Source organism: Haliaeetus leucocephalus, unplaced genomic scaffold (genome assembly GCF_000737465.1).
Source record: "Haliaeetus leucocephalus isolate CR32 unplaced genomic scaffold, Haliaeetus_leucocephalus-4.0 Scaffold555, whole genome shotgun sequence".
In the NCBI taxonomy this organism is placed as follows: domain Eukaryota; kingdom Metazoa; phylum Chordata; class Aves; order Accipitriformes; family Accipitridae; genus Haliaeetus; species Haliaeetus leucocephalus.
The window spans coordinates 6,490,095-6,517,781 of NW_010972991.1; the positions used below are offsets into that span (position 1 = coordinate 6,490,095).

At 39.3% G+C, this 27,687-nt stretch overlaps 1 protein-coding gene across 1 annotated transcript in view; it reads right to left on the reverse strand.

Moving 5' to 3' along the window:
* Positions 1-443: 443 nt before the first annotated feature.
* Positions 444-27,687, reverse strand: part of NSMCE2 (non-SMC element 2, MMS21 homolog (S. cerevisiae)) — a 134,410-nt gene continuing 107,166 nt past the window's right edge. The window contains exons 5-7 of the mRNA XM_010576921.1: positions 4,517-4,617; positions 4,082-4,188; positions 444-833 (exon numbers count right to left, since the gene is read on the reverse strand). Of these exons, the coding sequence (XP_010575223.1) occupies positions 674-833; positions 4,082-4,188; positions 4,517-4,617 (368 nt within the window). The 3' untranslated portion in view covers positions 444-673. The remainder of the gene's footprint in view (positions 834-4,081; positions 4,189-4,516; positions 4,618-27,687) is intronic.

A 27,687-nucleotide genomic window follows, 5' to 3' on the forward strand; every position in this document is an offset into this window, starting at 1 on the left:
TGAAATACATTTGTAAATAATTATAGTCTCCTAACCTACAGTATTAAGGTAGAGCCCTCTGGGACTTCCAAACGCAAAAAACCTGAAATAAAAGCTTCTGAATATCAAAAGAAAAGCCTAAGTTAGGGCAGAGCGTTCAAAAATTCTAAGAACAAGGCCAAGATCCTCAAAGCTGAGTGGTAATTTTGTGTGTCCACACGCAAGGTATAGATGTGCAGCACTTCCTGCAAACTAAGCTCTATTAAGGTTTCCTGAGGTTTGTATTAAAACGTGGACGTGCTTCCAAGCAGGGCAAATCCTTGGTCACAGTGCCCTACCCCAAGTATTCCCAGCAGTTACAGAGACAGTAACAGAACTATCTGCAATATCGAGCAAAGCACTTGCTATTACATGCCGGCAGAATCTGCATCTCTAATATGCTGAAAAAATTAGCACACTGACAAGGAAGCTTAAATGCTGCAAACCATGTTTTATTTATCAAATGCAAACTTTTAGAATTTCAGGAAGGTTAAAAAAAACCCAAACAAGTTAAACTGGAAATTCTCATATTTGGCAGTTTAAAAAATGCTTTCAGTTACAGCTGAGACCTTCGACTTTGCCTATAAATGAAACACTTTAAATAACAATCAGTTACACAACCTACTTACAATCAGCAGCTTATCTCACAAGACCTCTAACAACAAATTTTGTTTGTGGCAGCAGAGTATCCAGCTGACTTCTCCAGTCTTGACCAGCTTTGTTTTTTCTGACTGTCAATCGCTCTTTTAAGTGCTTCATCTGGCATGAGATCTGATCCTTTTACATCAGCATGGCTACAGCCAATTTTAGGGCATCTGTTAAAAAGAAAAGAGAGACTCCATTAAATCAGAGGAATTGTATTTGTCAGATATAGACTTTTACATAACATCTGCTAGTTTATTGTATTTATCTGGGATTCACTCTCTCTGTCAGTTCCTCGTTACCTCTGTTCCTCTTCACCATCTCTCTGTGGGGAAAAATAAATCCATTTATCTAAACTGGTGGGAATCAACAGCTGAAGGAAGGAAGGAAGGAACACAGCGAGAGACTGAGCCTCTCACCTGTAGATCACTCTCTTGCTTCACGTACACAAGCTGCCTGCATCAGTAATGATACTAGCATTGCATGGACATCTTTTTGTGTTGCTTTCTCTCTTTGCAGCCCTCTACAAACTGCAGGTAACTACCTCTTACCTTATTAAACTGCAGTGGAAAAGTATAATCTTCACTGATAGATAAATAGGGAAATAAATTTCTAGGAAATAGATAAAAGAGAATGAGACTTGCAAAGGCTGATTGGTGAACCAGTGGACTATCTAGCTGATGTAAAAATTTACCAGGCCTTTTATGAACTCAGAAAGAACAGAAAGGAGAGATGGGGTCAAATTAACAGCCTCTAAATGGTAATCAAATGCAAAAAGTCTTACAACTACTTGAAACAGCCAGATAAAGACAGCAAGGTGAAAGATATTCAGGGACCAAAGGTCATTATCCTTTGGCAGTGGCCCAGACATGCACAGATGGTACCTGTAGTCAGATATAACACTTTTCCTGAATTTTTCTTCTGTTAGGAGTAACTTTTGTCTGAGGCGCTGAACTTATCTACACTCAGTACTCATAGCTTGTACTCCAGATTTGTCCACAGCTTACTATGTTTGTCATGGATAAGTCACTTAATTGCTCTGTACCTCAGTTTTCCCATTTATCACCTTATTAGAGCAATAGCTTGCCAGATTAATGAATAACAAGTGCTCAGAAAGCTTCCCACATTTCCTGTAAGCATAAAGTATTAGTATGTCCTTCCAGGCAGTGGAAAAAAATGAGCAAACCGAGACACGTAAGAGTTGCCTAAAGGAGTCTATAGCAAGTTTATCAGCACAAAACCGGTGGCTGTGTGTACATCAGTTGAAGAGCTGACATTCAGCCAGTGCAATGCCAAATGCATCAAAGGGATCCTGTGGAATCAAACTGGAAAGTATGTGTCAGGAAACAGCCACTTCTGTAATTCCAGAGTGAGGAACAGTTTTGATTTCAGAGTCAGGATAGAGAGGATACCCCTAACCACGACTGCGCACTATCAAGATACCTGCTTCCACTTGAATATTGCTGGCGGGAGTGCAGTCAAGTAGCAAGACCATGAGAATGGGGTACTTAAATGGGGAACTTGTTGCATCAGCTGGCCTGTCTTCCCACCACAGCAGACTATGGTTTTTCAAAATTGACTGCATTTTCATGAGAAAGGTTAAAATTATAGCAGGTCAGTGAGACTGGGCAGAGAAAACCAAGTAGTCTTTCTTAATTTAGTTACAGCGAAGCCGAGTTACTGCTGTGTGTGTGCTTTTCTAGCATATTGGAATAACTGCCATAAAAATGGTAAGGTTGCAAGCTAAAAGCTCAAAATTAAGAATGACCAGTATTCAGACTGCACAAATAACTTCAGTTTGGGTATAAGGTAGCTTTTAAAGGTAGGTGTTGTATGGCTTACATGATTATTTTTTTTTTACTCTAGAATTTCTCTAAGTCTTTAATTTCTTAAAAGGTAAAATAAAATTCAATCATGTGACCCCATTAGTTTTTAAGCAGTGCTGAAACTTTTGATCCACCACAACAACCTCTACTACCATGACATTTTCCTGTTGGATTTAACAACACAAAGAAATATTTAGATATGAACATCCTAAATTCAGTTCCGTAGTACAGAAGGTGTTTTTGTCATCGTTTTGGGCTGTTGAGCACATGCCTGTCGCTATCCTCCAGAACACTCACTTTCTTCTGTCCAACTTGTGAGCTATTTCCCAACTCCCATTTATTTTTCCAGCCAAGTTTCTGTCCATCCATGTTGCTGCTTTTGTCGTTATTCCCAGGATATTGTGCCCACTCCACTTTTTCTCCCTAGATCTCATAACACAGGCAAGGCACTCCCATCTTCTTCTTCAAGCTGTCTTGACACTAAGGTAGTGGCTAGACACCCCAACTGATGCTCAATTTCATAGCAGTGCTTTCCTGTAGCCAGGAAGAAGCATGGAATAAAAAGTCCCACTCCACCTTTGTATCCCCCATGGCGGAGTATGTAGAGTCCAACAGAAATGCAAGAACAACAGATGGAGGAAGTAAGCTGCCTGTGGCATTATCTTTGGGGAAATCAGGTTGCTAGTCTCTGACAGACCTTCCTGAGCATGTGCAAACTGCGCATTTATTAAAAAGTCCACAATTGGTAAATTTCCATGAGGTCATCAACCCCAAAGCATGAGGTTCTAGCACATACGGTGTAAAAAAAATGTGAAATTAATGATGAAATGATATGTCCTCTAAACTTTTTCTAAAAAGTGTCTGAGCCCCTTTTGTCTCTTTTTTTTTTTAATCAAAACCACCCTAATTTTGAAACTTACTGGGGAGAATTTCAGGTTTAAAAATTCAACTGTTACATCTTTTCATTCAAAAAAATATGTCCTGTGTGGAAAGTGGCAGACTGCTTTGATGATATAAAGTAAGAAGTACTTAATTGCATCATAGTAGGAACTGCACAATCCTGCCTGATCATTATTAAAGCTCTGTCTGATCATTCTTAAACTCTGAACTACATAAAAAGTTGTGTTTTAATATTTCTCACTTTAACACTCATTTAAGTGTTTTAGTATTTCTCAGTTGTACTGGAATATAACTGCAAAAGAGGGTGCACAGAGGAGATGTTTATTTCTTTTCATTAACTTCAGGGCTTGCTAAATAAGCAGTGGGAACAAAATGAGCAACTAAATCATAGGAAGCTGAAGTTTCTCTTTGTTGTTCATGGCTATATGAAATCTCTTCACTTCTGTTGTGCAGGTACCTCGAGTAGCTGTAACTTCCCCACACACTTCCTGAATATTTCCTTACACATTGTTTTCATTAAAAAGAAAAGCTCCTTCACGTGCACAGTACTAATGAGGAGACTGTGAGTTGGGCAGACACTGAGGTATTACTTCCTGCAGCCTTGCCAATCCAAATACATTTCCTAGAACAAGTGGAGTAAAATTCCACTTACACAGCAAAGCAAATAGCTTTTCCACACATTCTTGTTAGCTTACCGGACTTTTTTCTTTTGCTGCTTTCTAGTCTGGATAATTTTTAGAATGGCATCTTCTTCATAAGTATGTCCACAGACTTTGTTTCGAACTGGCCTCTTCATTTCCATCTGTAATCAACAAGGTTTAATTTAAAGGAACTGATAATGCCCACGAAAATGCTTTTTATGAGATTTTATGTAAAACAGCAGGAAGTGTGTTTGCCATTCGTACATGGCATTCCACTCAAATTATGGGGTCAGGTCCTGCATAGTAAATCACATTCCTATTTACATGAGGCTTTTTCCCAAGCAATGTTGCTCTTCTCTGATAATGCTTGTAATTTACACTTTTTTTTACGCTGATTTTGAACAAGTATTACAGATTTGTAATAAACAATCCAATGAAGAATAGGAAATAACTATTTCCCAATTGATTATAGCAGCAGTGATAGCGTACCTGTGTAATGGGACAAATAAAGTTCATCTGACTCTGAGTCACAGCTAAATCTTCATCGATTTGTTCAATGGCCTCATTATCATTATCTGATTGACGACAAACTATAATGGGAAACAAGACAATTTTCATTTAATATTTAATATAGATAGCCAATACTTAAAACAAGCAAATAAAAACCAGCATTTGCCAAGCATTATCTCACAGTGATATCTAAGATGCCACAACACACTTCTGTACCACTCCCTGAACAAGATACTGCAAAAAATACTGTACCATAGTCTCTGTTAGAAAATGTGGATTTTAAAATGGTAACCACTTTTTTTGCATGTGTGTGCGCGCATGGCTATTTATAGCCAATGCTAGAAAGGAGGGCTGGGACGGAAAGCAAGCTGGCCTGAATATATGCAAAGCCTTCGGTATTCTCTGTTCAAGTTCACCAAAAACCAGTAACATGCAGATGAATCCCCAAAATCTAACAAAGGGTGAGGTGGAGCTTTTGCAGATTTGTCAGTTCTACCCTCAAGATCAGTTTGTGTTTGAATGTCATAAATGGGCTTGCTATATAGCCTGTATACACAGCATATACTTTAAAAGGAATTTGTACTATTTATCATAATGCATCATTTGTGAAGTGATGCTGCTGTATTTTAAGAAGACTATAATTGGTGAAAAACAAAAGCCAAGAAAGTGTTATTTGAGATGGACAATAGAAACGTTATTGACGTAACCTTAAGGAGGAGGGGCAGAATGAAATACTGAAATCTCCCAGAAAAAACCTGATGGCCCAATGCCAGGGAATGAGGGGCAGACAAAGAAGAAATCCACCTTGAGCTAGAGAAGATGCAGGTCCCCACCTTTACCAGAAGAAGAAGGCAAGGTGTAAGCAACTCTGCGTACCCAGGGGCACGCCAGCCCAGGGTTTCATGCAGAAACTAATTAGCCAGAGTCAAAAGCTGAGACACAGGAGCAGCTAAGGAGGATATATATTGCTAAGTATAACCTTAATAAATGTATACATGTTGTTTTATCTTTTCCTAACTTTGTTCTGTTATTGTGAATCTAGGCTTTTAGTTGAACACATTTGTTTATCCTTAAATCTTATCTGGTAATAATAGCAAACTTAACACCTGCCATCGCTTTCCATTCCTTTGGGGTAGTTCTGCAATGTTTTTGCAGCAGTGCCCTGGGCTGTAGTCCTCAAGGTGTCCCAAGCTGAACAGAACATTTTTCTCTCTAGCTGCACAAGCTAGTTTGCAATGTAGCAACACAGGGTTTGGAGAGGATGAAATCCTTCAGTGGCCTGTGTTGGCTTTGACTGCCAAGGGGGCAGTGAGAAACACAAGTGAACATGGAAGGTTTAGAGTTACTTCATGATTTCCCTTCTACAAAGTCTCAGCCTTGGTTCCCTTTGCTGCTAATTGCACACTATCAGCTGATCTTTGCATTTTTGCATCCCTGGTATTCAGTCTTCCACATCTGGTAAGGACCAGTGTTTCCTAACTTATGGTCAGTCCTGCATGCCTGTATAATACCATCACCTTCCGGATGATAACAGCAGACATCACTCTTGGAGCAATCACAATCTCTCACACCCAGTCTAGACTGAGCACACTGCCATGTGAGCAAGCACATCTCTGACTGAGGTACTCTTGGCATCGGTATTGCAGCCATCACTCCATCACAGCACCTCTTGGTATGCTGGTTTTATTTGCATATTTTTCCTTCCTCTTTAACAGAGCTTGCCCTTCCCTCCATTCCAATATACCAAGAGTTTTCCAAGCATTCAGGAATGTTTCTGACCCAGGTACTCCTGCAAATACTTAGGCAATACTCAGGCAAGCATCAAGGTATTTCTTGATGTTACTAAGGCTTCAGTCAATCACCAGGGTGTGGGTGAAGGGGGAAAAGGAGCTCAAATGTCCAACGTCAATAATTTTAAGGCTTTCATCTCCAAGAATATTAACACACCTTCATCAGATAATGATCCCCAACAAAAGTAAATACTTGCAAATCAGATGGAAAAAGTGGGCACAATTTAACTGTAAATACCAAAACTGCAATGGTATAGACATTGGAAAAAGACTTGCATCAGTTACCAGTTTTCAGAATAGAAAACCTGTCACATATTATTCTTAGACTGATCATACATAAGGCTTATTCTAGCATAAACACAAAGTATTTTGACAAAAATACAACTTTGGGGGGAAAAAAGTCAGGGTTTTTAATGAAGCTTTTGAAATACAAAGCAATGGGTGAAATCCCACTGAGACAGGAAGGCTAAACAATATTGCAAATATTGGTAGGTGCCAGTTTTGGCATGGGCTGCCTTATTTAAATACGATATTGATTTTTTTTCCCCATGAGTAATGCCAACAAAGAACAAGAGATTCAGAATTTCCTTAAATTCATGTATCTGCAAATTTTGACATACTGCAGCTCTAATCTTTCCTGCTGAAAACATGTGTAAACTCATATTTTCATATGTTGTACTTTGTTTCAATCCATGAACTTGGCATGTTGTTCCAGTGTACCAGTGCATCACATCAGTCAATGAAGTTGAAGCGCAGCAGTACTAGCAAGATCTAGGACAGGTGATTATTCACAAAGGATGATTTTTTTTTTTTGTATCAGTATGTAGATGCCAAGGCAGGTGGGTAAAGTTTTAAAATGTGGGGCTTGTGCCTGTTATTTTACTTTTAAAGCTCAGCACTCCAAGTTAGGCACGTAAGTGGCCTCTTCTGGAAGAGTGTTCACCTCGCACAGCACCTTCTGACTTTGCTAAGGAGTCACCACTTCACTCATCACTTCTGTGTGTGCTTACTTAGGTACCGACACAAGAATTTAGGAGATTATGTTGAAGCAGCCAAGTTTGAAAATAGGAGCTCAAGCTTGGGTACTGGTGCTTGAGTCTCCCCTGAAGGCCTCAGGTCTCTAAATTATGTGAGCTAAATCACAGGCTGTGTTTACCTCTTTCTCATACTGGCTTTGGAGGTGATTTAGATGCCTCATGTTTAATGGTTGAAATTCCATCAGTTGAGACCCACTCCTTGTAGGTGGGATATATTAATCTTCCTGGATTCAAATTGTCCTCTTGCTGCAAGCTTATCTCAAACCCTTCAGGTTGCACTTCATTTGCAATGATTTTATATACAGCCTGCCAGAGTGGGTCCCTGGTTTCAAGAGGTTATCACAGCACAAATGAATAATTATTTTAAATATTTACTTTTCATAAGCAGCTAATATTTTTAATAATAAATATGCAAGACTGGGATGATGCAAGTGATACCTCAAACAAGTCAATAGCAAATTAGCATAAATCAGATAAACCACCCACAGATTTGTTGTTATTGCTTGATGTTCTAGATTACAGGAGGGGAGAGGAAAATAACTTTTTTCAATTACAGTGAATTTTGCAGACATTACACAAGACAAACATACATCCCAAACTGGTCAGTAAGATGCTCTAAACCGTAGATCTATACCTGTAGACTCATATTGGAAGATATTTTTATCAAGGTCAAAAGGATTTTTTACCAAATGAAATGTATAAAAGTTTGGAGGATCTAACTTGCAAGTCTGACTGTTCTATAGAAAGAAGAAATAAAAACACCAGGTCATATATATTTCAGCTAAGTCAGGTTACATTTTTGTAAAATTGAGTTTTCCTTGCAAATTAAAACCAGATGCAGAAAACACTAAGTTATTGTTCCTGAAATTCAGAAGTTGCCTTAAGTAACAGAAGTACATACAACTATTTTGGTAGTCTGAGAGATTACATTTTAAGAGCCTTCAGAGTTTCTAGTTTTTGATTCCAGCCAACTGAAACCTCTTATGAGTATTAGTAACACATTTTCTATCTGGCTATCTCAGCAATGATGTTTACAGCTAATTAGTGCCCACTGTTGTAATAAAACTGCATTCTCATAAAGGTATCTATTTTTGGTAACACATCATAATGAATTTTGCAACTGCCAACTGTTTTTTACTTATTCAATTTTAATTAAAAGCTGGTAGTACTTTATATCTCTATCACTTTCATCTCTTGATAAAAATGTGACTAATATGCCTTAGCTCAGTTTTACCTACTCTGCTGAGAGAGACTGAGAACTTTAAGGCAACTTTTAAAAATAAGAAAACCATAGTGTGGAGACATTAACTGCAATATTGTGAATTATATAAAGCATGGATAGTATGCATATTAAAAAAGCATTAGAGGAAAGATCCTCTTCGTTGTCATTGTCACTTCTATGACAGACAGACTGCTGTCTGTTCACTGCTTCCAGTGCCAACGTCCTCTACCCAATTCCTGTTTCTCTAACCTGGCCCTGAGTGAGTACATGTTGCAATGTAAACTCAATTGATTTCTTTCCTTTTGTGCCGCGCAGTTCTGTCTTCTCACCTGCCATCAGTCAGACACTAATCCCGGAAATCAAAGGGTAACATTAAGCATGCCGGATTTAGTCTTTGTAAGCCTGAGCCACTAGACAGACAAGGTCTTGGCTCCCAAGAGGGTCTATTGTACTGCTGACTCTATAGAAATAACAGCAACTCATCCAGGCTGGGAAAAATCCTATCTCTGAGAGCTCCAAGAAAAACATGAATGTTATGAGGGCAAGTCAAATGCCAAGTGTTCCTGCCAGCAGGACACAGAAAGTAGTGAGAGGTGGGGGTGGTGAAGGACATCATCACATCCAAGAGTTAAGAGCCAGAAGGAGTCTGGGGCACTGCTGGCATGGGGTGAGAAAGGTGCAAGGAGAAGTCTAAAGGAGGGAAAAGGCCCAGACACTGCTTTCCACGAAACACACTGCTGAGACCACCATGGGCAATGCTTAAGGGTGGGTCAGCATGCCCATTAGTGCTCTGAACTTGGGTTAGACTTCAGATCCAGAGAAGCAGACCACAACAACTGTCCAGTGTCCTGCCCCTGGGATGGATCTGCAGTAAATACTGTAGGAGGAGTGAAAGAAGAGGGGAAGCACAGAGTAATACCTTCCTGGCAAACTCTCCCAGTCTCTAGCAATTTGTGGCCAAGGACTTCCTGACTCAGACGTAATATCTTTGTACTTAATAAGCACTAGAGTTTTCCTCCAATGAGTTTGTCTAAACTTGGAGGGGAATTTGGGCCTGGACTTTTCAGCTTGATTTGAGACAGTTATCTTTGCTAGAAAGGTTAGCAACAGTTTAATTTTCCTTGAAACTTACCACAGAGGCTGCAGGTTACAGTTTAATTTGATTTTTAAGAGGGAAAATAAGGTGTGCGAGCTACAGCTGCAGTCAGACAGTTCAAAGGCTTTCTGCTTTTGCCAGAGGCATGTGATAGTTTAATTTGCCAACCAAGCCAAACTAGGCTTTGCATTAAAGTACTTTACAATTTGATTACTTGCTGGTGTTGCAATATACAAGTTGATCTAAGGAAGGTGGCCTCTAACATGTTGCTCCAGATTGCAATTGAAAATTTACTTGCTCCTGCCCAGGCCAAGCAATTTGCTGGTAATTTACTGACAAGTCCCTTGTATGTGCCTTGTTTTACACAACTTTGTGTAAGAAGTACATAGGTATGCATTTGGTCAATCCAAAATAAAATGACAATCCTGTAAGTATAAGCCATTCTGATTCTCCTGGAGTGTGGAAGACAAATTAGATGAACAAATCCCTTTACATTATAAGAGTGGGGAAGGAAAGGACAGTATCCTGCACTAAGCAACAATCCTCTAAAAACTCCTTTAATGCCATCAAATTCACAGCACTTGCATATTTTACAGTATTTTGTCCCACTAAGCTACAGCGCTTTTAAAATACACTATTCCAAACAGAAATACTGTTCCCATTTTATCCTTTCACTACAGGGTAGAGCTGGCTGATGCCAGTTTTCCAGAATGACCTTAAACTGAAAAGAGATTATGATTTGATGGAAATGTTATAGGACACTCATCACAGAAATGTAAGTGAAGGAGATGGAAAGGCACTTGAAGCTAGATACAATTTGCTGTTTAATGTATTAATAAATCAAATGTGACTACAAATCCCACCTAGAAAAAAAAAAACAAACTCCAGAGGTGCCCTGTGAAACCTTCAACTCATACAATATTCAAAGTGAAAAGTAAGACAACATCTTTGCCTTTAGATTTTGGGAAATTCAGACTGTTGTGCAGTGGGAACTGTGTCCTTAGAAATGTGAACAGAAAGGATATCTTTGATTATAAACCACGCAACTCAAACAGTTTGGTAGGCAAACACACAGAGGCAGCTTTCTTGTTCCCTCTGTTATTGCAAACAAACATGAGAAATCCACACTTCAAAGTCCGTGGATGACATTTCAAACAACAGTTTCCTCATCACTGCAGTCTGGACTCAAGCTGAAGAAGGTCCTGGGGGAGGTGAAGATTACCTAAAAAGATGTCATGAAGGCTCATCATTAAGCTCAGAGGAGCCGCTCTTTCTGAAAAATCTAAGGTGGCCATATTCTTTCACACATCACCCACAATGGCATGTAATCTTCATAAGCAAGTTAAACACCAAAGGCTTGCTGAAAATGAACCTAACTGATAAACAGACTACTTAAATGAAACTCTAGGTCTACATGAAAGCATGCCAGGCATGTGACAATAGAGCAAAAGTGTTAGGGATGCCACAGTACAGTAAAGCAAGACAAAAACTGGAATATCTTACGAGGAAAAAATATATCAGACACAGGCTACTAAATTGCAAATATATGTAAAGAACATTTTTATTACTTGGGTTTTCTCCTGCTCTTCAGAAGAAAAAAGGCTGAACAATCGCTGCTTCATACAGTATACTGTATAAAGGCAATTTCCATGCTTAGAGAGCATCACTTCATATATCAGCAATTAGAATAATATCACACACATTTAAAAAAATGAAGAAATTCACTCCAGACACATGAAAGAAAAAGTTGCAAAAGATGCAACCAGGAAAAAAAAAAAAAGGCCTACCATTTCATTAGAAGATGAACCACTTTCCATTACTAACATTGTGGTCAGAATCTGGAATGTCACTGATGCAATGCTAACCATCAAATGACATGAACATGTAGGGCTTTGCCTACACAGGGAAGCTGTTGCAAAATAAGCAAGGGTGTGAATGTAGAATGCATTAGCTACTTGGCATTAACTCACTGTGTGGACGCTCTTATTCTGCACTAGGAGTGCCTTTTGGCTGTTTAGCCTAATCCACTTCCACAGTGGACCTGAGAAAGGCATTGTTAATGCTGGACAGGAGTAGTGAGAGGAAAGCTGTCAGTATTGACAGCAGTTTGGAGCCACATCCATTTATGCATGAGTCCTTAGCAGTCCTTGGATGGTCTATTCTGTAATTTAATTCAGAATTTTCTCAGAACAATCCATGCCAAGTATTCTCTACATATTAGCTCACAAATAGAAACCATGTCTATGACATCTCTGAACAAAAACTAACATCGTGTATCTTGTAACCTATATGGTTGGAGGTTGGCTTTGCCCATTTCAGTATGTCATTTGTGCATTCTTTTAATCATTCACTTCTGAAAAGCTGAACTGGTGGAAGATTTTCAGGTGGAACAAGCTTCTGCTAGAAAATACTTCTGGACAGAACTGTTCCAGTGTAAGAGAGGGACAGAAAACAAAAAGAGCAGTGATCAGGTAAGCAGACCAGGTAGCGTAGCTTCCTAGCAGTCCATCCAACAGGCTGCTATGGAACCAGTGAGCAGAAAAGCCCCTAGCTAGCCCAAATGATCACACCCCTAGAAGATTATCATTCTGATTATCTTTTCAATCTGCCTCTTTATGTTCTCCTCACAAGACTTTTTGACAAAGACTTCACTGTATTTCTATCCTAAACAGCTCTGTTGAAAACACCTTTAAGAAGTCACCAAAATAATTCCCCCAGCCCTGGTGTCAGGGGAGCAGTGAATACAGACACATGTAGTTTGTCATGTGTTGGGGCATAGGTAAGAATATTTATGAGGTATATGGTGAGAGGGTGTGATGGGTTGACCCTGGCTGGATGCCAGGTGCCCACCAAAGCCGCTCTATCACTCCCCCTCCTCAGCTGGACGGGGGGGAGAAAATAGAGGTCCGTCTTAGAGCCGGCTGGTATGGGCTCGCTCTCTCTCGAACACAGGGGAAGCTTCCAGCAGCTTCTTACAGGAGCCACCCCTGTAACCCCCCCCGCTACCAAAACCTTGCCACATAAAACCAATACAAAGGGCATGAAGCTATAATCCCTGAACATTAGCCTGTTGATTTTGTGATTGGGAAGGATGGCACCAACTCAGCATCTGTCTGAAACTGCAGAGAGAGCCCAGGAAAGAGCAATCTCTCACCTGGAGGAATCAGCAGGTTTGTAGTACAGGAAGCCAGCTCCACTGCCCCCTTCACCCAAAGGAAGCTGGAGAGACAGATCTGCCTCTCTTTACCAGGAAAAGACAGATGTACTATATTGCTCTTGAATAAAGACAGAAGTACAAATAAGAAAAAGTGAAACTGAAATGGTGGAGACAAAATATTCTTTTCTCCACCCCCTAAAGCCCAATGTTGAAACAGTTGAAAGAAACTTCTAGGTGAGATATTTTATTTCAAAATTAATATTAATGAAGCGAGCAACATTTGCAATTCTGTTCTTACTGATGCACTTCAATCCTTCAGAGTGCTTTCTAAAACTACTTAAAAAATGAATTTCCTTCATTTAGAAATATATAATATCAAGTGATTATAATTCAATGTGCAGTGAAGCACTATATATATATCCACATAAGTTACTGGAGTTATCTTACATGTATAAAGAGAGAAGTCGTGTTCATTTCCCAAGCTTTTTCTATAGAAATTAATTTCTTCTGTATTTCACATATAAACTTTACCACTCCAGTTATCCTGAATTCTGCAGCTTTGCACTGCCTGAAATGCCTCTGCTGAAATGGCCTCTGGGATGGGCAAGAAGACTCAGCTGTCTGCATGTCATGGTCATTACTCCAGCATCATCTCAGAGCTTCTCCCTGCTGCGGTCACTGCTCCAGGCACTGGCTGACTACCCGCTTGGGGCTGCATCTCCTGCTCTGCTTCTGCCTTTGGTCACCAGCCCATGGCCCCAACAACCTCCTCAAAAGAGGCATTTTCCTAAAGCAATGAATCATTTGTGGAAGTAATAACACCCAATTCCTTCTTCTCTTGAACACAAAGCACTATAAAAAAGGTCAGTTTTACTACCATGACTGTTTCACTGGTGGAAAACTGAGGCACAGGGCAGGAATATATGAGAGCCACTACCACATCTTGTATGCTAGACCGTTGTCTTTCCCATTAGACCACACTGCCTTCCCCTTGAGTAACTAAGGCTATGAACAGTTGCCAAATACATTCTTAGGGAATGCATCAGTTCCATGCTAAAAGCAAAAAATACAATACAGAAACCAGTATCTTCTAGTAATTGCACAATATCTGGTTGTTTATTTTGAGAAAACTAACACTTGCACTGAAAAACACAAGATCACTTTCTGGTAAGTCATAAAATAATGCTTCTTTGCTAAACAACATGAGAAAAGGAAAAAAAATCAACATTTAATATATCAAAACAAGTTAAGAAATAAAACTCACTTTTTTTTTTTCTTTTTAAAGAGGAACTTAGAGATCTGCCATTGCTCTATCATAAAACTGCAAGGTTTTCATTTAGGATAAGCCAGAGGAACATATTGCATGTGTGTTTACTAAGACATTCTGCATAAACTATGCTGTGTACACTGAGCAGATCTTCACTACAATAACCCTCTGTAAACTGTTCCCTAAAAGAAATAAAAAATGTTGCTAATCCCAATTTATACAGGATCCTCCAAAACAATGTCACAGGGGGCTTGTGCAGCTAAACATAACGCTATCATCAGTTAGCAACAGCTGAACAGTTATTTTTCTCAACCTGTCCTGTGATGTAAGATTAGGCTTCTTGAATGGCAGTCAGTAAAAAAAATCTAACGCTAAAGCCCTGAGCTATAAATATTCATGTATTATAACTGCAGCAGCCTACTAGCTTCTGATGGTAATTAGTTAATTTTAAATCTGATCGATATTTATTTTAAATCTCTTTCTGCAGATTCTCATTTGCCAGGAGTGTAACTGCCAGAGTGCATCTTTATTAATGCCACATGCATCAGAAGATCATTACGATTCTATAGGTGTCATTTATAAAGCAACACACGCATTTCAGACTTCACCTTGACATTTTTGCATGGTGCAGATGACAGACAATCTGGAAATGACTGTGCTTTATGGGAAATGTGCTGGGAAGACTGTGAAGGGTTTAACACAGGTCAAGCACGAGGCAAAGTCTTTTAAGCCCTCAAGGTCTCTCTCTGTCTACACTTTCCTCTCCAGATCAGGTTTAATAGGGTAGTGAAGTGGGACAGAGAAAGGACTTGAACACCCTCAGCACAGATGCACACTGCAGCACAAATAAGAATGGCTAAGCAAGACAAGCAGAGCAAGGGAACCTAATGTTGAATTGATGGGACAGCAGTTGCAGTGTCACTTGTGCCTCATAATAAGGATAATGAGCACATAGTTAAATCACATGGCATTCTGCACAGTCTCCCTCTTTCTAGCAAAGCAGTTAACGTCACACTCGCTATTTCAATCTTATAGTTATTACCAGGATGGAGAAACATTATAGTTGTCCTCTTAAGAACTATTAACTTCCCTTGCACTCTTTAGCTGGCACTTGCAGAAACACATACAATCCCTACATGTACGCTGAGAAAGATCAAGATTTTCTATCTCGACATAAACTGCTTAATGTAACAGAAACAATCAAACTGCACTAATGAAGGAAGGAAACCAAAACTGAATGCAACAGAGCTACACTAAGGAATCACCATTTCAAAACAATGAAGATAAGGCACACCCTGTTTTTGTCAATGCTACTTTCACATCAGAAATCAAGCACAGCCCTGCAACTCAGAATTTAGGTTAGGTCAGTGTTACTGAGACTCTCTGGTTTGTATGGGTAATTAAGATTCCTCCTTTTCTACACATTTGGCTACAGCTACTAAAAATATATGGGAAATTGGTTCAGTGACTGGAAGGAATGGAAAACCTTTAAGGACAGAATCAATATATAAAGGGGGATCGTAAGAAAGATGGAGAGAGACTTTTTACCAGGGCCTGCAGTGACAGGACAAGGGGAAATGGTTTTAAACTAAAGAGGGTGGATTTAGACTGGGTGCGAGGAAAACATTCTTTACTATGAGGGTGGTGAGACACTGGAATAGGGAAGCTCTGGATGCCCCACCCCTGGAAGTGCTGGACAGGGCTTTGAGCAACCCAATGTAGTGGAAGGTGTCCCTGCCCATGGCAGGGGAGCCGGACTAGATGATCTCTAAAGGTCCCATGAACCCAAACGATTCTATAATTTTTCCCTGATTCCAAACTTTTATTTGCAGATACCAGCACTGGCAGTTACAGCTCTTTGGGATCAGCTACTACCTTGATATGGCATGCATGCCAATACTAGAAAATGCAACACAATTTAGGAAATTATTTTTTAGATTAAGAAGCTGAAAAGCACTTTTAGTAAAGATCATAAAGGGACTATATCCTTCAAAAAGTACAACAATAGAAAATGCTAGTCACAGACAAATAACACAGTTAAGCTCTCCCCATGACAAAACACACTCAGCCTTAACTGAAAAACTGCTGCAACATACACTTCCTAGAGGGGTCCTGCTAGTTTTTTCATTGCAAAGCTGATCATGGTACAGCATCCCATTTCAAATAAAAGAAAACATATAAAGTATTAAAAGGGCTGTTCAGAGGGCACATACTTGAGTAATAAATAGTTCTAGCCAGGGAGTACAGGGGAACCTGGAAAACAGCAGCGAGTCGCATGCTGATTTTGTAAACATAGGAAATGATCGCTTCAAAACTTTCAGCTGCTTGAGGTGCTGTCCACCCATATATGACAAACCTAACAGGGAAGAGTCACCGTGTTAGTGACACCCACAGGTATGTGGAAAGGGCAGTCATTTAGCAGTAAGCAGAGTTCTTTGGGAAGTGACAGTCTTTGCAATCACGCATTCCTGGGTTACTACATTTGGCCTCTGGCTTGTACAGCACAGAGCTTGAAACCAGGAGCTCGATTATCACTGACAATGCTGATCTGGAATTTCAAGAATGGGTTGTAGTGGGTCCCGGGAAGCAAACAGCATTTATGAAGTGAAGAAGCACTCTATACCTTTGCCAACAGAGAATGTTATGTTGCTCCGAGATGTTGCAAGAGCATGCAAGCAGTGTGGGAAAAGTGCAAACAGAGCTGGTGCAGTAGAAACTACAAACGGCATCATGTTATTTACCATTGGGGGCAGGAAGGCATATGGAATTCCACACCACTCAGCGCCTGAAAATGTTCTTCAGCAAATTATTAAACAATTCAACTGTAAGCAGCTAAAGGATAGCAAGGTAGTAAGAGGCAATCAATACGTTTCTTGCCAGATCAAATCATGCCAAACTGATCTAACCTGCTTCTTCGATAGATTAACTGTCCCTACAGGCCAAGAGAAGTCAGCTAACATATATATGCTGATTTTAAATACAGTTTTTGATGCTCTCCAGATGACTTTCTCCCAAGCAAACTAAAGAAATTAGTATAGATCTTCACCCAGATCCAAGAAACAACACAATAATTAAGCTTTCTTCTGATTACAGTTTCTTTTTTTCTAAAACACATCACTGGTGTAACAATCATTACAGTAATGCCTAAAAACCGTAACAGAGATCAAACAATATTGTACAAGACACTACACACATTCATGAAAAGACAATTTCTGGCATTGCAGAGCTACAGTCTAAACAATCAGGACAGACAAGGAAAATATCTTACCAGCACTGTCAGAGATGGGAAACTGAGGCAGAAAAAGATTAAGAGCCCGATTTTCAAATGAGCTCAGCATATTTGTTGCTGAGCTCACTTGAAATTCTGGCCATAATCAACATCATGGAAATCACTAGATATTGAGCTCCTTTGAAAATCAAACTTCAATATGAAAATTTGGCCCAGAGGTCTTTTGAAAATCTACATCAAGAGGCTTACCCAAGGTCACCCAGGAAGTCGGTGGCAGGGCTGGGAACTGAACTTACATCTTCTGACTCCCACTCTGGTGCATAACTAAAGTCGCTCTGTGTTCTGTGTTAATTAGCCATGGGGAGATCTCAAACAAGAGAACGCTTTTGAAATGAAAGAAAAGAAAACCCTCACAAGTGCATTCAGTTTCCTTTCAGAAGCATCAGCACAATGGTCTACCAGCGACTCACAAGCAGTAGGCATTTCTAGCTTCTTGAACAAGATTCTGTTTTCCCTGGAGAAGATAAATTGTTGTTTACTTCTCATATATAAAGGGATTCATTGGAGAACTGTTCATTTTCTTCTCTAATAATATTTTTTTGACTTGCACTATGCCTCTGACCCATACAAATATTTTTCCAGTGACAAATGAGGATAGAAAAAGGAAGCCTGCAGAGTGCAAAGGCTCCTAAGGATTAGTAGACAACCTCTGGGGCAAGGAGTGGAGACTTATGCTATTGCTTATTATTACTACATTTTTCCCTAGGTGGAGAGAGTTGTTTGAAGTGGTTTCCTTGCTAATGCAGTGGCAGAGCAAACTATTTACTTTGCATGTATATGTGGTTGCTTCAGTACCTCTCTTGCTGTTCCTGTGGAACACCTAAGATGCACTGTTTTCAGCAGTCCACAAGTTCTTTCTGGTACCTCTAGATTCTGCATATTTTCCCTGGCTTTGGCAGCATCCATAGGTCTCTAAGCATCTTCCCTGACAAGTCTTTGTTGGAGAACTACTACAGCCATCTCAAGAATAACAGAATACAGAAAATTACAAGAAAGGTGGAAAACAAGCCAAAGCTAGAGTAGGTGTTTGTAGCAGCTCCTTTTTGCCCAAGACACTTTGCTAAAACCTAGATATGGCATTATTTTGTCAAAGACAGAACAATAGGTTAGTATTTCTATTCATATTTTTGCCATCAAAAGCTTTAGCCTACTTTCCTGTAAAAGACTATGCAGGTTGATACATCAGAAAAGCTCTTCAAAAGGAGGAACAGGTCATTTCCTCAGCTCTCTGACCCTGATACACTGTCTGTGCTCATAGAGGGCTTCTGAATTCACTTTGTTGTACACTGGGAATCTCACTGATAAAAGCCAATGAGAATTTTGCCCAGTTCTCCTCAGACAGAATGCTACTTGGTGGATAGAAATGGAAATTCTGGCTCCTGCTGACGGCTGAAGATTTCATAAAAGAGGAGCTGCTGGTTTCATTATTCCCAGATTTCTGTCAAAAGTAGGAAAATGGGTTTCTTCCCTCTTTCCAACTTTCAGTCTTCTTGTACCTCTTTAGTGCTATTTTCAAATCTGCTGCCTACTTTGGGGTGTGTTTCTCTTGGGCTCAGAACAGTATCTTACTTCTCTGTCAAAAGCATCTTCCACTTTTCTTCTTCATAATTTTCACTGCTACAAGTTTATGTGTCCAGCTGCAAAGCTGTGTAAGTTTAAAAACAACTTTAGAAAAGCCACGAGACACTTCACTAAAGACAAAACATAATGGGTATGCAAAGCCAACAGATGGTGGAGTGAGAGAGATGGTGTACAAGCAGCATGTTTGCTTCTACAGATTAGCTGGGCGTACAGTTTCTACTTATAGAGCATTTCTAGTTTCTTTTAATCAGTAAAAAGGTATTATTAGCTTTAGTTTAGCACTGGTTCAGGGATTACTAGTGTTTCTACAATGGAAGTCATTAAAGGGGGGTGGTTGAGGGAAGGTAAATTTCCTTCCCAGGGCTCCCTTCCTTCTGGAGAGCGTTTCTCCTGTAAGGGATGGCACAAGAAAAAGCAAAGGGACACTTAGGGGAAAATAAGCAAAGCTGACAATTGAGGTCGGCAGTGCTGCCCAAGCAGAGGGGAAGTGGGTGACTCCATTGACTCCATCAAGTCGCACAGTGCGCAGCTGGGTGCGGCAGCAGTCCGACGGTCCTCACGGCTAAAGCATTCCCAGAGCCTACTCCTGCAAGAGTCCTATCTGTCAGATTCTTTTTTCCCATCTTATCTGTCTCTTGTTTCACTCCACACCCTCCTATTCTTGTATGGCTTTCTCATTGTCTTGTCTCACTTATCTTGGATCACAAGCATTCTGGGGCAGGGAACACATCTTTCTATAGTCAAGAGGCAGTGCTTTTATGGCACTATATGCATAATTAATAATAATCAGTTCAGTATATAAAGTGAAACATCTCAAATAAGCATTAAAAATCAGTTGTCTAGAAGAGGGGATCTCTTCAGGCAATGAAAAACATTACTGAAAATCTTGGGGTTAACCTTAAAATGTATGCTTAAAACAAACCACGACCACTGTTAAACACACAGGTTGCACATGTTCTGGAATGCTGATTGAGCAGGCTTATGTGGGATCATCCAAAACCTTTGCAAGCTGATGAATCTTTAATAATTAAGCTCTCCCTCATTACAGGTCTCCAAAGCACATTAATCAGGTCTTCACAAGAGTAAAGTTCACTCCGGAGACAAGAACACATCTTCAACTAATTGGGTGTTTTGATCAGCTGGATTTGGTAAACTGAGGCTGCATTTGAGATATCAGTATTGACCATACACAATATTATATGCTCCCATATAAATTACGGATTCTGCTATCTGCATACAGACCCAGAAATAGATCTTACAATGTACACTATTTTACTCTATTGCTTTTCATTTTTGACAAGTGTCAATTTTCTAAGGACCTTATGAAATACTTTCTCCTCTTCCAATAAAATCACAAATGGAGTGGAGTTTTTTTATTTTGTTTTGGTTTTTAACTAGGGAATCTGACTCTGTCTTATGATCCTGACGATGAAATGAGCTCCACAAGAGCAGTACCAGCAGTCTTGTTAATTGTGTTGAATAGTCATCTTGTCCCTAAGCTCACTGAAGGATGGAAATCCCTCTTTACATACGCTGCTGTCATGGCTAACATCCTGAGAAGAATTTTGTCTAGTCTGTTGATCACACAAAATTTAGAATTTGAATCATACTTAGACAAAGCATATCCATGCATGAAAAATCAAATACAATTACAAATATCAAATAATACAAAAATGCTTTTGAAGATGCAGGGGAAATTTTATTTGGAAGAACATAATTAGAATCCTGCTCACACTGATCTAGCCCCCTGAAAAAGGTGCAGAAATCAGGCAGCACTAACATACTAAAACTGGTATAAACCAGTAGCATTAGCACCACCCCACTGCACTCTTGCTTTAATCCTGCAAACTTGTCTGGCATAGGTAGCCACAGGCATCTTTTCTAATATGCAACATTGTAAAGATCTAGTTATTGGATGCTTGAACATTGAAAGTGGGTTGAGCATTATAATATTGTAAAAACTAGTTTCTAACTGAAATCTTAGCAGTACAACAACACGCATTTCTTTCCAAAAGGAAATAACTGTCTTGAGATAATGCACAGGTCTAATGTTACATGTAAAATTTTTTGAGATACACTACTTAACCAATGTTAGCAACTTATACTAAAATATTATTTGAAATTATGAAAACTTCCTTATCAGAGGCCAACATCAGATTTAATCCATTGAGCAATACTTGTGATTAGTATACAAATAGATGGGTGGAAATGCAGAGAGTTATTAACATTTGAGAAATTAGGAAACCTTATAATCAAAACATTATTTTACAAATTGTTTTAAATACAGAAGAGGAATATGTTCAGGCAGGTCTATTTCAGACATTTTATTTCCCTTTGAAACTTAAAAAAGAGAAGAAGCCAAAGAAGACAACAGACATGTCAATGGTTGAATGGGTGGGTGGGTCTTCCTGTGAAATGAATCATACTTTTCATTCAGTTTTATGAAAGTCTTGCTTCAAGCATGCCTATAATTACTATTTGTTGCAATGGCACACCAGTCTGCCATGCAGTACAGCTTTACAAGGATTTGCTAGTTTTCTGAGGGTGCGAATCTCTTTTGGGGACACAAATTGCAATGCAGGTCCCTTCCTCACCATGCACACGTGGGCTGGGAGAGCTGATAAAGAAATTTTAGTATAAGGAAGGTTCTTTGTTACAATAGTCCGAATTGCTAATTGAAGATGTATAGTAATCATCAGTATAGACTGAGATAACTATATAAATCCTGTGGCCAAAGTTAGCTCTGCCTCAGAAGCTCTTATTACAAGGACACACAAAGCAACCCAGATCATTGCCTGTCTTTGTCAGTCTTCATGTTTTATATAACTTTCTATTAATGCCTTTCTTGGGTACCTGCTATGTAAAATTAAAAGTGATTCTTTTACGAGTGATTCCACCAAAGGTGCCCAGCCACTGCGTTGGCAGAGATAGCACCAAGTTAGGTGCTAAAGAGTCTTGCATAGTGCCTCAGGAAAGTCACCTAACTAGCAAAGGGATCTACAACTACCACCAACCTTGAAACTGCTAAAGATATCACACAGCACATGCTGATGACAGCACTTCAGATCTCTCATGTTTGGGAGTTTGGTGCTTTATTCTGCAAAAGCCTCCTACCACCAGAGATTTAGAGTTCTAAGGCTTTTCTGGAGTTCAAAGCTCTTTCTAAATAATAGGAGACAATATTGTTTCTTTCAAAACATGTCAGGAAGAGAAAGCAATAGCACCACTCTTTCCCTTTCTTTCAATAACTAAGAAGATAGAAAAAAAGTTCAGGTATTCATGGGTAGCTTGCAGCCCTACTAAGGAAGAAGTAGGGGGCCACTCTGATGCCTCCTGTTGAAGCTGGAGGAATGGGTTGAAAATGAGAGCCAAAAATCCAGAGCATGATTTTGCAGCTCCAAGAGCAGGGCATTCAACTGGGAAGGAGAAAGTTTTGAGCTTCTCCCTTAGCTCCCTGGGTTATTTCTAGTAACTACTCACATGCGGCCTCATGTAAAACGCAGTCTTCAGTATTCTGAGAACAGTACCAGTGCCAACACCTAGCTGCATGCCCCAACCACTAAAAAGCGAAAACGTTACTTTTTGCTTGGTCTCCTCCTGCCACCCCTGCTCTTCTTGAAGAGAAGAGGGAGACAGGGATCTACACCCAAATAAACAAATGCTGTGTCTCAGTTCAGGCTTCTGGATTACTCACTGGAGACATGGAAGCGTCTCTCACAAGAACAGTACATGGCACAACATACTAGCTGCATCTGTGAACAAGGTACCTGTGTCTAAAGGAGACACACTGTTTCATCTCCATGTTTCATCTCCATGTAGCAGTTCAGATCACGGAAGTGTTCTTAAGTATTCTGCTGCTTAAGCTTGTTATGTGTTGTAAATCCTATCCTTAAAGGTCTGTTTTAATTTCAGAACATATAGGTGCCTAACTCAGCATTAGGCATGCTACTACATGACTTGGTCTTCTGATGCTTTTAAGGAACGTATATCTAAATCTACAAATGTCTCCCCAACCACTCTTTCTCTTTAGTTTGACTTTTTCAGGATCTAAATCCTTAATGGACTTCATGGAGTCTATGGCACATCTCCCTTTTAGCATAGATTTCTCTATTCTATAGCAATCTCCAAATATTTGAAGTGCAGATTTTGTGTGCTCACTACAATGAAAACAAAGAATGAGGGGAAAAACAATAACAAAAAAAGCTTATCATCCAAAACTATACTTGCTTAGAAAATAATTGTGGAAAATATCCAACAGCTGAGCTATAGTGAACATTTTTTACCATGTTGATCAATTCATTCAATTATCCTTTTTTCCTTTCTGCATCTACAAATACTGGAACATACTTATTTTAAAAGATTTTTTCCTCTTTCAGGTTATCTGTGTTTTATATTTTCAAAATATATAAGCCATTTAATGCAAAACTTTAATCACTGTCTCCTTTTAGGGTGCTTCATTAGTATGCAAACAACGACAGAACCTTTAGAGGTAGCCTGAAAAAAAACCCCAAACCTTTCACAGTCTATTTAAAGAACTCCGCTAATTTAACATTTCTGTGTCACAAAGACAATTCATATCTTTTGTCACTAACCCTTTATCAGTGAGTGACCTCAACCACTCACATAGCTTCAACTACCATCTGCAATTCATACATGTATCGTTCCTTTTCTAAGCTCCCTCTTTTCATTTGGTCCTGTATCTCAACCCATCTCTCTCCCTTTTACATACCTCAACACTGAGATCAACATAGAAAGGGCAGAAATACAATTTTTAGGCCAGAATATACTGTTCAGACAGATTTGCACAATAGCCTATGAAATGAAAAATGAGAAAGTAAAAAATATTTAAGCCCTCTAGAGTCCAACACCAAACACGAATTAGAGAAACCACGTTGTCTGCCTGGTCTTGAAGAGGGCCACCAATGATACCCAAGGGGCTATTCTGGAGCCTGGTGATGACAAGAACACAGGGATGCCTTTCCAATGATGGCCCCTTACTTCTAAGAAAGTCACAGAAGCCTCTGTTATGCTCCTTAGAACTGGAAGTCTAGTGAGTGAATATTGGTTTTAAACCACTGGAGAGAAAGCACCCCTTACATTTCCTCTCAAACCCCTATACTTCTTCCACTACCTGCCTCTAGTCATGTCTTTGATAACCTGTTTTAGCATGGGCACATTAGCCTGAGCTGGGCTAAAAATTCTGTTATCAGTATTTGCACTACCCAGTTTAACAAACTGCTTCTGCCCTTTTTGTGATCACGGAATATACATATTCACTTTGACAAAGCCAACTTCTGTCTCTTTCAACTTCTCTCAACTGATGACAAAACTAATAGGAAAAGAGAAATAAAGATGAGAGATACTATTCAACAAGCAAATATGGAATAGAAACTCATTAGAGCCAGAAGATAAAGAAAAGCATATAAATAGAAAACCCATAGGAAAAAGAAAAGCATCTGTATAAATAGAAAACCTATAAAAGAAAGACCAACACCTTGAAATTTGTGTAACATGCTATTTGCAAACTGATTTTTAGGCACCTGAACAAAAATGTCCTGATTCTCGAGGTGCTCATTTATGCATAATTCCTTTCACTTAGGCCTCAGTGTTTCAAAGAAATCAGGACACCTACTCAAATGTCTAAACACTGGGTCAGTTTATGCCAGTAAATGCTGTTACAGTCAATCGGCCTCTCTTCTAAGAAACAGTATTGCTAGTTACCTCATGCATTGAATGAAACCTTATGTTAAAACTGGCCTTCAGATTAGAACATTAGTTATCTACAAGCTCAGAAGTATCTATCCATACATTATTTTCCTGTCTTCATACAAAATGTTCCAACAAAAGTAATTCTTTATCCACATACCAATGCAATTATTTACACAGCCTCCTTCTGCAGACTTGCGTTACTGAGAATAAAACAAAATCTTTAAAAGTAAACAGTTACAGTTACCTAAGTATTTTTGCAGTGCAAGAGTGGATTAACAGAAACTACTGATCTCAGAGGGCTCAAGATCATTCCTAAAGTTCAAGGGAAAACTGCAAAAAAAGTTAAGTATTCCTGCCATATTACTAAAAGCACAGTTAAAAATGTTTGAACTCCTTCCTAGTTTTTAAATATTTTTATTCACAACACAAATTAACATTGTTTCCTCTTAATGATTTTGTCTCGGAGGATCTGCTCTCTGCATCCTGCCAATAGTTTCTGGCGAAGCTCAGCAAGGCCATAGAGCAAACTTTCTTTGCCATTTGTGGAGGCCTGCCAGAAGAGGCCAAACAGGAGTTAAGACTTGATTTAAACAAGTCTCAGTTTCCACACGACTCCCCGATTAGCTCCTTTGGCTAGTTACCACCATAAATTGTATCAGAGAATTATGCTCTGGGGTGGGCAAAGTGAGAGAATGGGAGGGGGAAATGTTCACTATGTATTTTACCTGGCAGATACGTGAAGAAGGATGTTAAGTGCAGGACTAAAAGTGAATTAATTTGTCCTGCTCAGATTGTGAAAGGCCACTTTTCTACAGTTCCAGCAAACACAAAGACCCTCTAAAACTCTCTGACCCTCTAAACTCTCTGCCCTTCTAAAACTATTCAATTAATATATGACTTTATAAGGATTCCTGGACCTCCCTTAGACCAGAATCATTCTCCAGAATGATGCTTCAACTGAATTAATTAAACCTCACACTATCACTGTAAATTAGCTACCTTTCTTCCCAAATTATGTTTTCAAAATTTCATAGCTTTAATACTTGGCATCATTTCCCAGCAGACTCATAATGTGAACTTACTAACAGAAATCATGGGCAGAATGATAGCAATTTTCAGCAGATATAATACTGTTAAATTTTAAGGGTACAGGCAGAAATTTTCTGAGCCAGCTGCCTGCCTCTGGCTGATACCTATGTTTTGATACCAAATCCCACAAACGTGGTACAAGTCTGTTCTGAGATTAGATTAGGCTAAGACACACAGTAAGAATTACAAAGATTAGCAAAATTGTGTTGTAAATGATGATTTCAAGAATATCCAGTGTCAGATATTTGGCAATGAAAGGGACACCATCATGTCATGGATTTGACACTTGGCACCGCCCCCCCCCATCCCCAAAACTCGGCATGTTAAAAGCTTAGCAAAAAAATAAATAAATTTTGCGCATATCTTACTAAAGTATTATTACTTAGGAAATTAAAATTTCTAAAAATTTCCTCACAAGCAGGAGATGAGGTGTAGAAGGTTCCACTTCAAAGATTATTAAAGAGACTATGTTTCTGCAGGACTAAGGAAAGATGCTTTTACGTACTGAAAGTTGGAGAAGAGTCAGCAGTAGGACCAGTGATCCTTTCTAGGGATCCCTGCTGGAACCAATTTTATTCAACATATTCACTAATGACCCAGAGAAATGAGGTGGTGAAATCTCAAAGTGTGAGGATGTTATTAAACTCTTTCAGGTAGTCAAGTGCTGCCCTGATAATGAGAACTACATCAAGACTTTACAGAAGTAAGTGGTCAAAAAGGTGACAGAGGAGCTTCGATGTAGACAAATGTAAGGTGACTAATCTACAGAAAAATAATGTAAACTATGCCTGCACAGTGCTGAACTGGCATCACCACGAATGGCATTAAGAACATGACACTGAGTGCCTTCCTGCCTGTACATAAAACACCGGTGCGCCCACATTTAGGGAACTATGTGCAGTTCTGTTTTTTGCAACTCAAGGACAAAGCAGACTTACAACAGGTACAGAAAAGTACAAATAGGATGATCAAGGACAGGGACAAACTACTTTACATGGAGAGACTAAAAATGCTGAAACTCTTCTGTAGTCTAGAATCTGAGTCTGCAGAGATTATGAGTGAATGAAAACAGGAAACTAGGAATAGGAGAAGAAAGGGGAAGTGAGGCAGATTTGGGTAGCAAGTAAGATAAGTGGCAGGAATGCACAAGGTGGCTGAATTGGGCAAGAATTAGGATGGTTAAGATGAAAAATATAGTAGCAGTTGGGTTGAAGGAGAAGAGATGGGAGTGACAGGCACAAGCAGGGGCTAGGTTGAAGAATGTCAGGAAAATTTGCAAAGGGTAGCAGGGAGAAATATCCAAGGCTGCAATAGGAGAGTTTCTACAAATACAACATATTTTCCTTGAGTCTGAAATTAAACTTGAAAGTCCAGAACCTCAGCACTGGGAAAATCCCTCACTAGCGGCTGGTCAGAAAACAGAACATAAACTGTTGCTTCTGCTGGTATTTCTTTGCCTTAGTGGCAGGGGACACCATATACCCTGATGTTTCAAATCAGCTGATAACATACAGGCTCAATAAAATGTTACCTTTTCAATCTTTTCTGTATGTTTCCACGTGAATTAAATTGCCCGTAGTAACACATTGAAAGGGAATTTCTTTGACAGTGCTTGATCCCCTGCACAGCAGGTTTGGGGGTATCTTCTCAAGAGGTGAGGACAAGCCAGCTGCACCATTCTGTTTTACTGCTTATAATGGAGTACAATTATTCAAACATTTCTGGCATTTCTTTTCATCCCTCCCTATGAAAATAAGTCAAATTTGCTAGTTTTCATTCTGAGTCAGAATAAAAAGTTGGATTTTTTTGCTCAATCAATTCTAATCTTAATATATCTGACATGAGATCAAAACCAATTAAAAAAAACAAACAAAACCAAACCAAACAAAAAGCCAAATAAAAAACAATGCCAG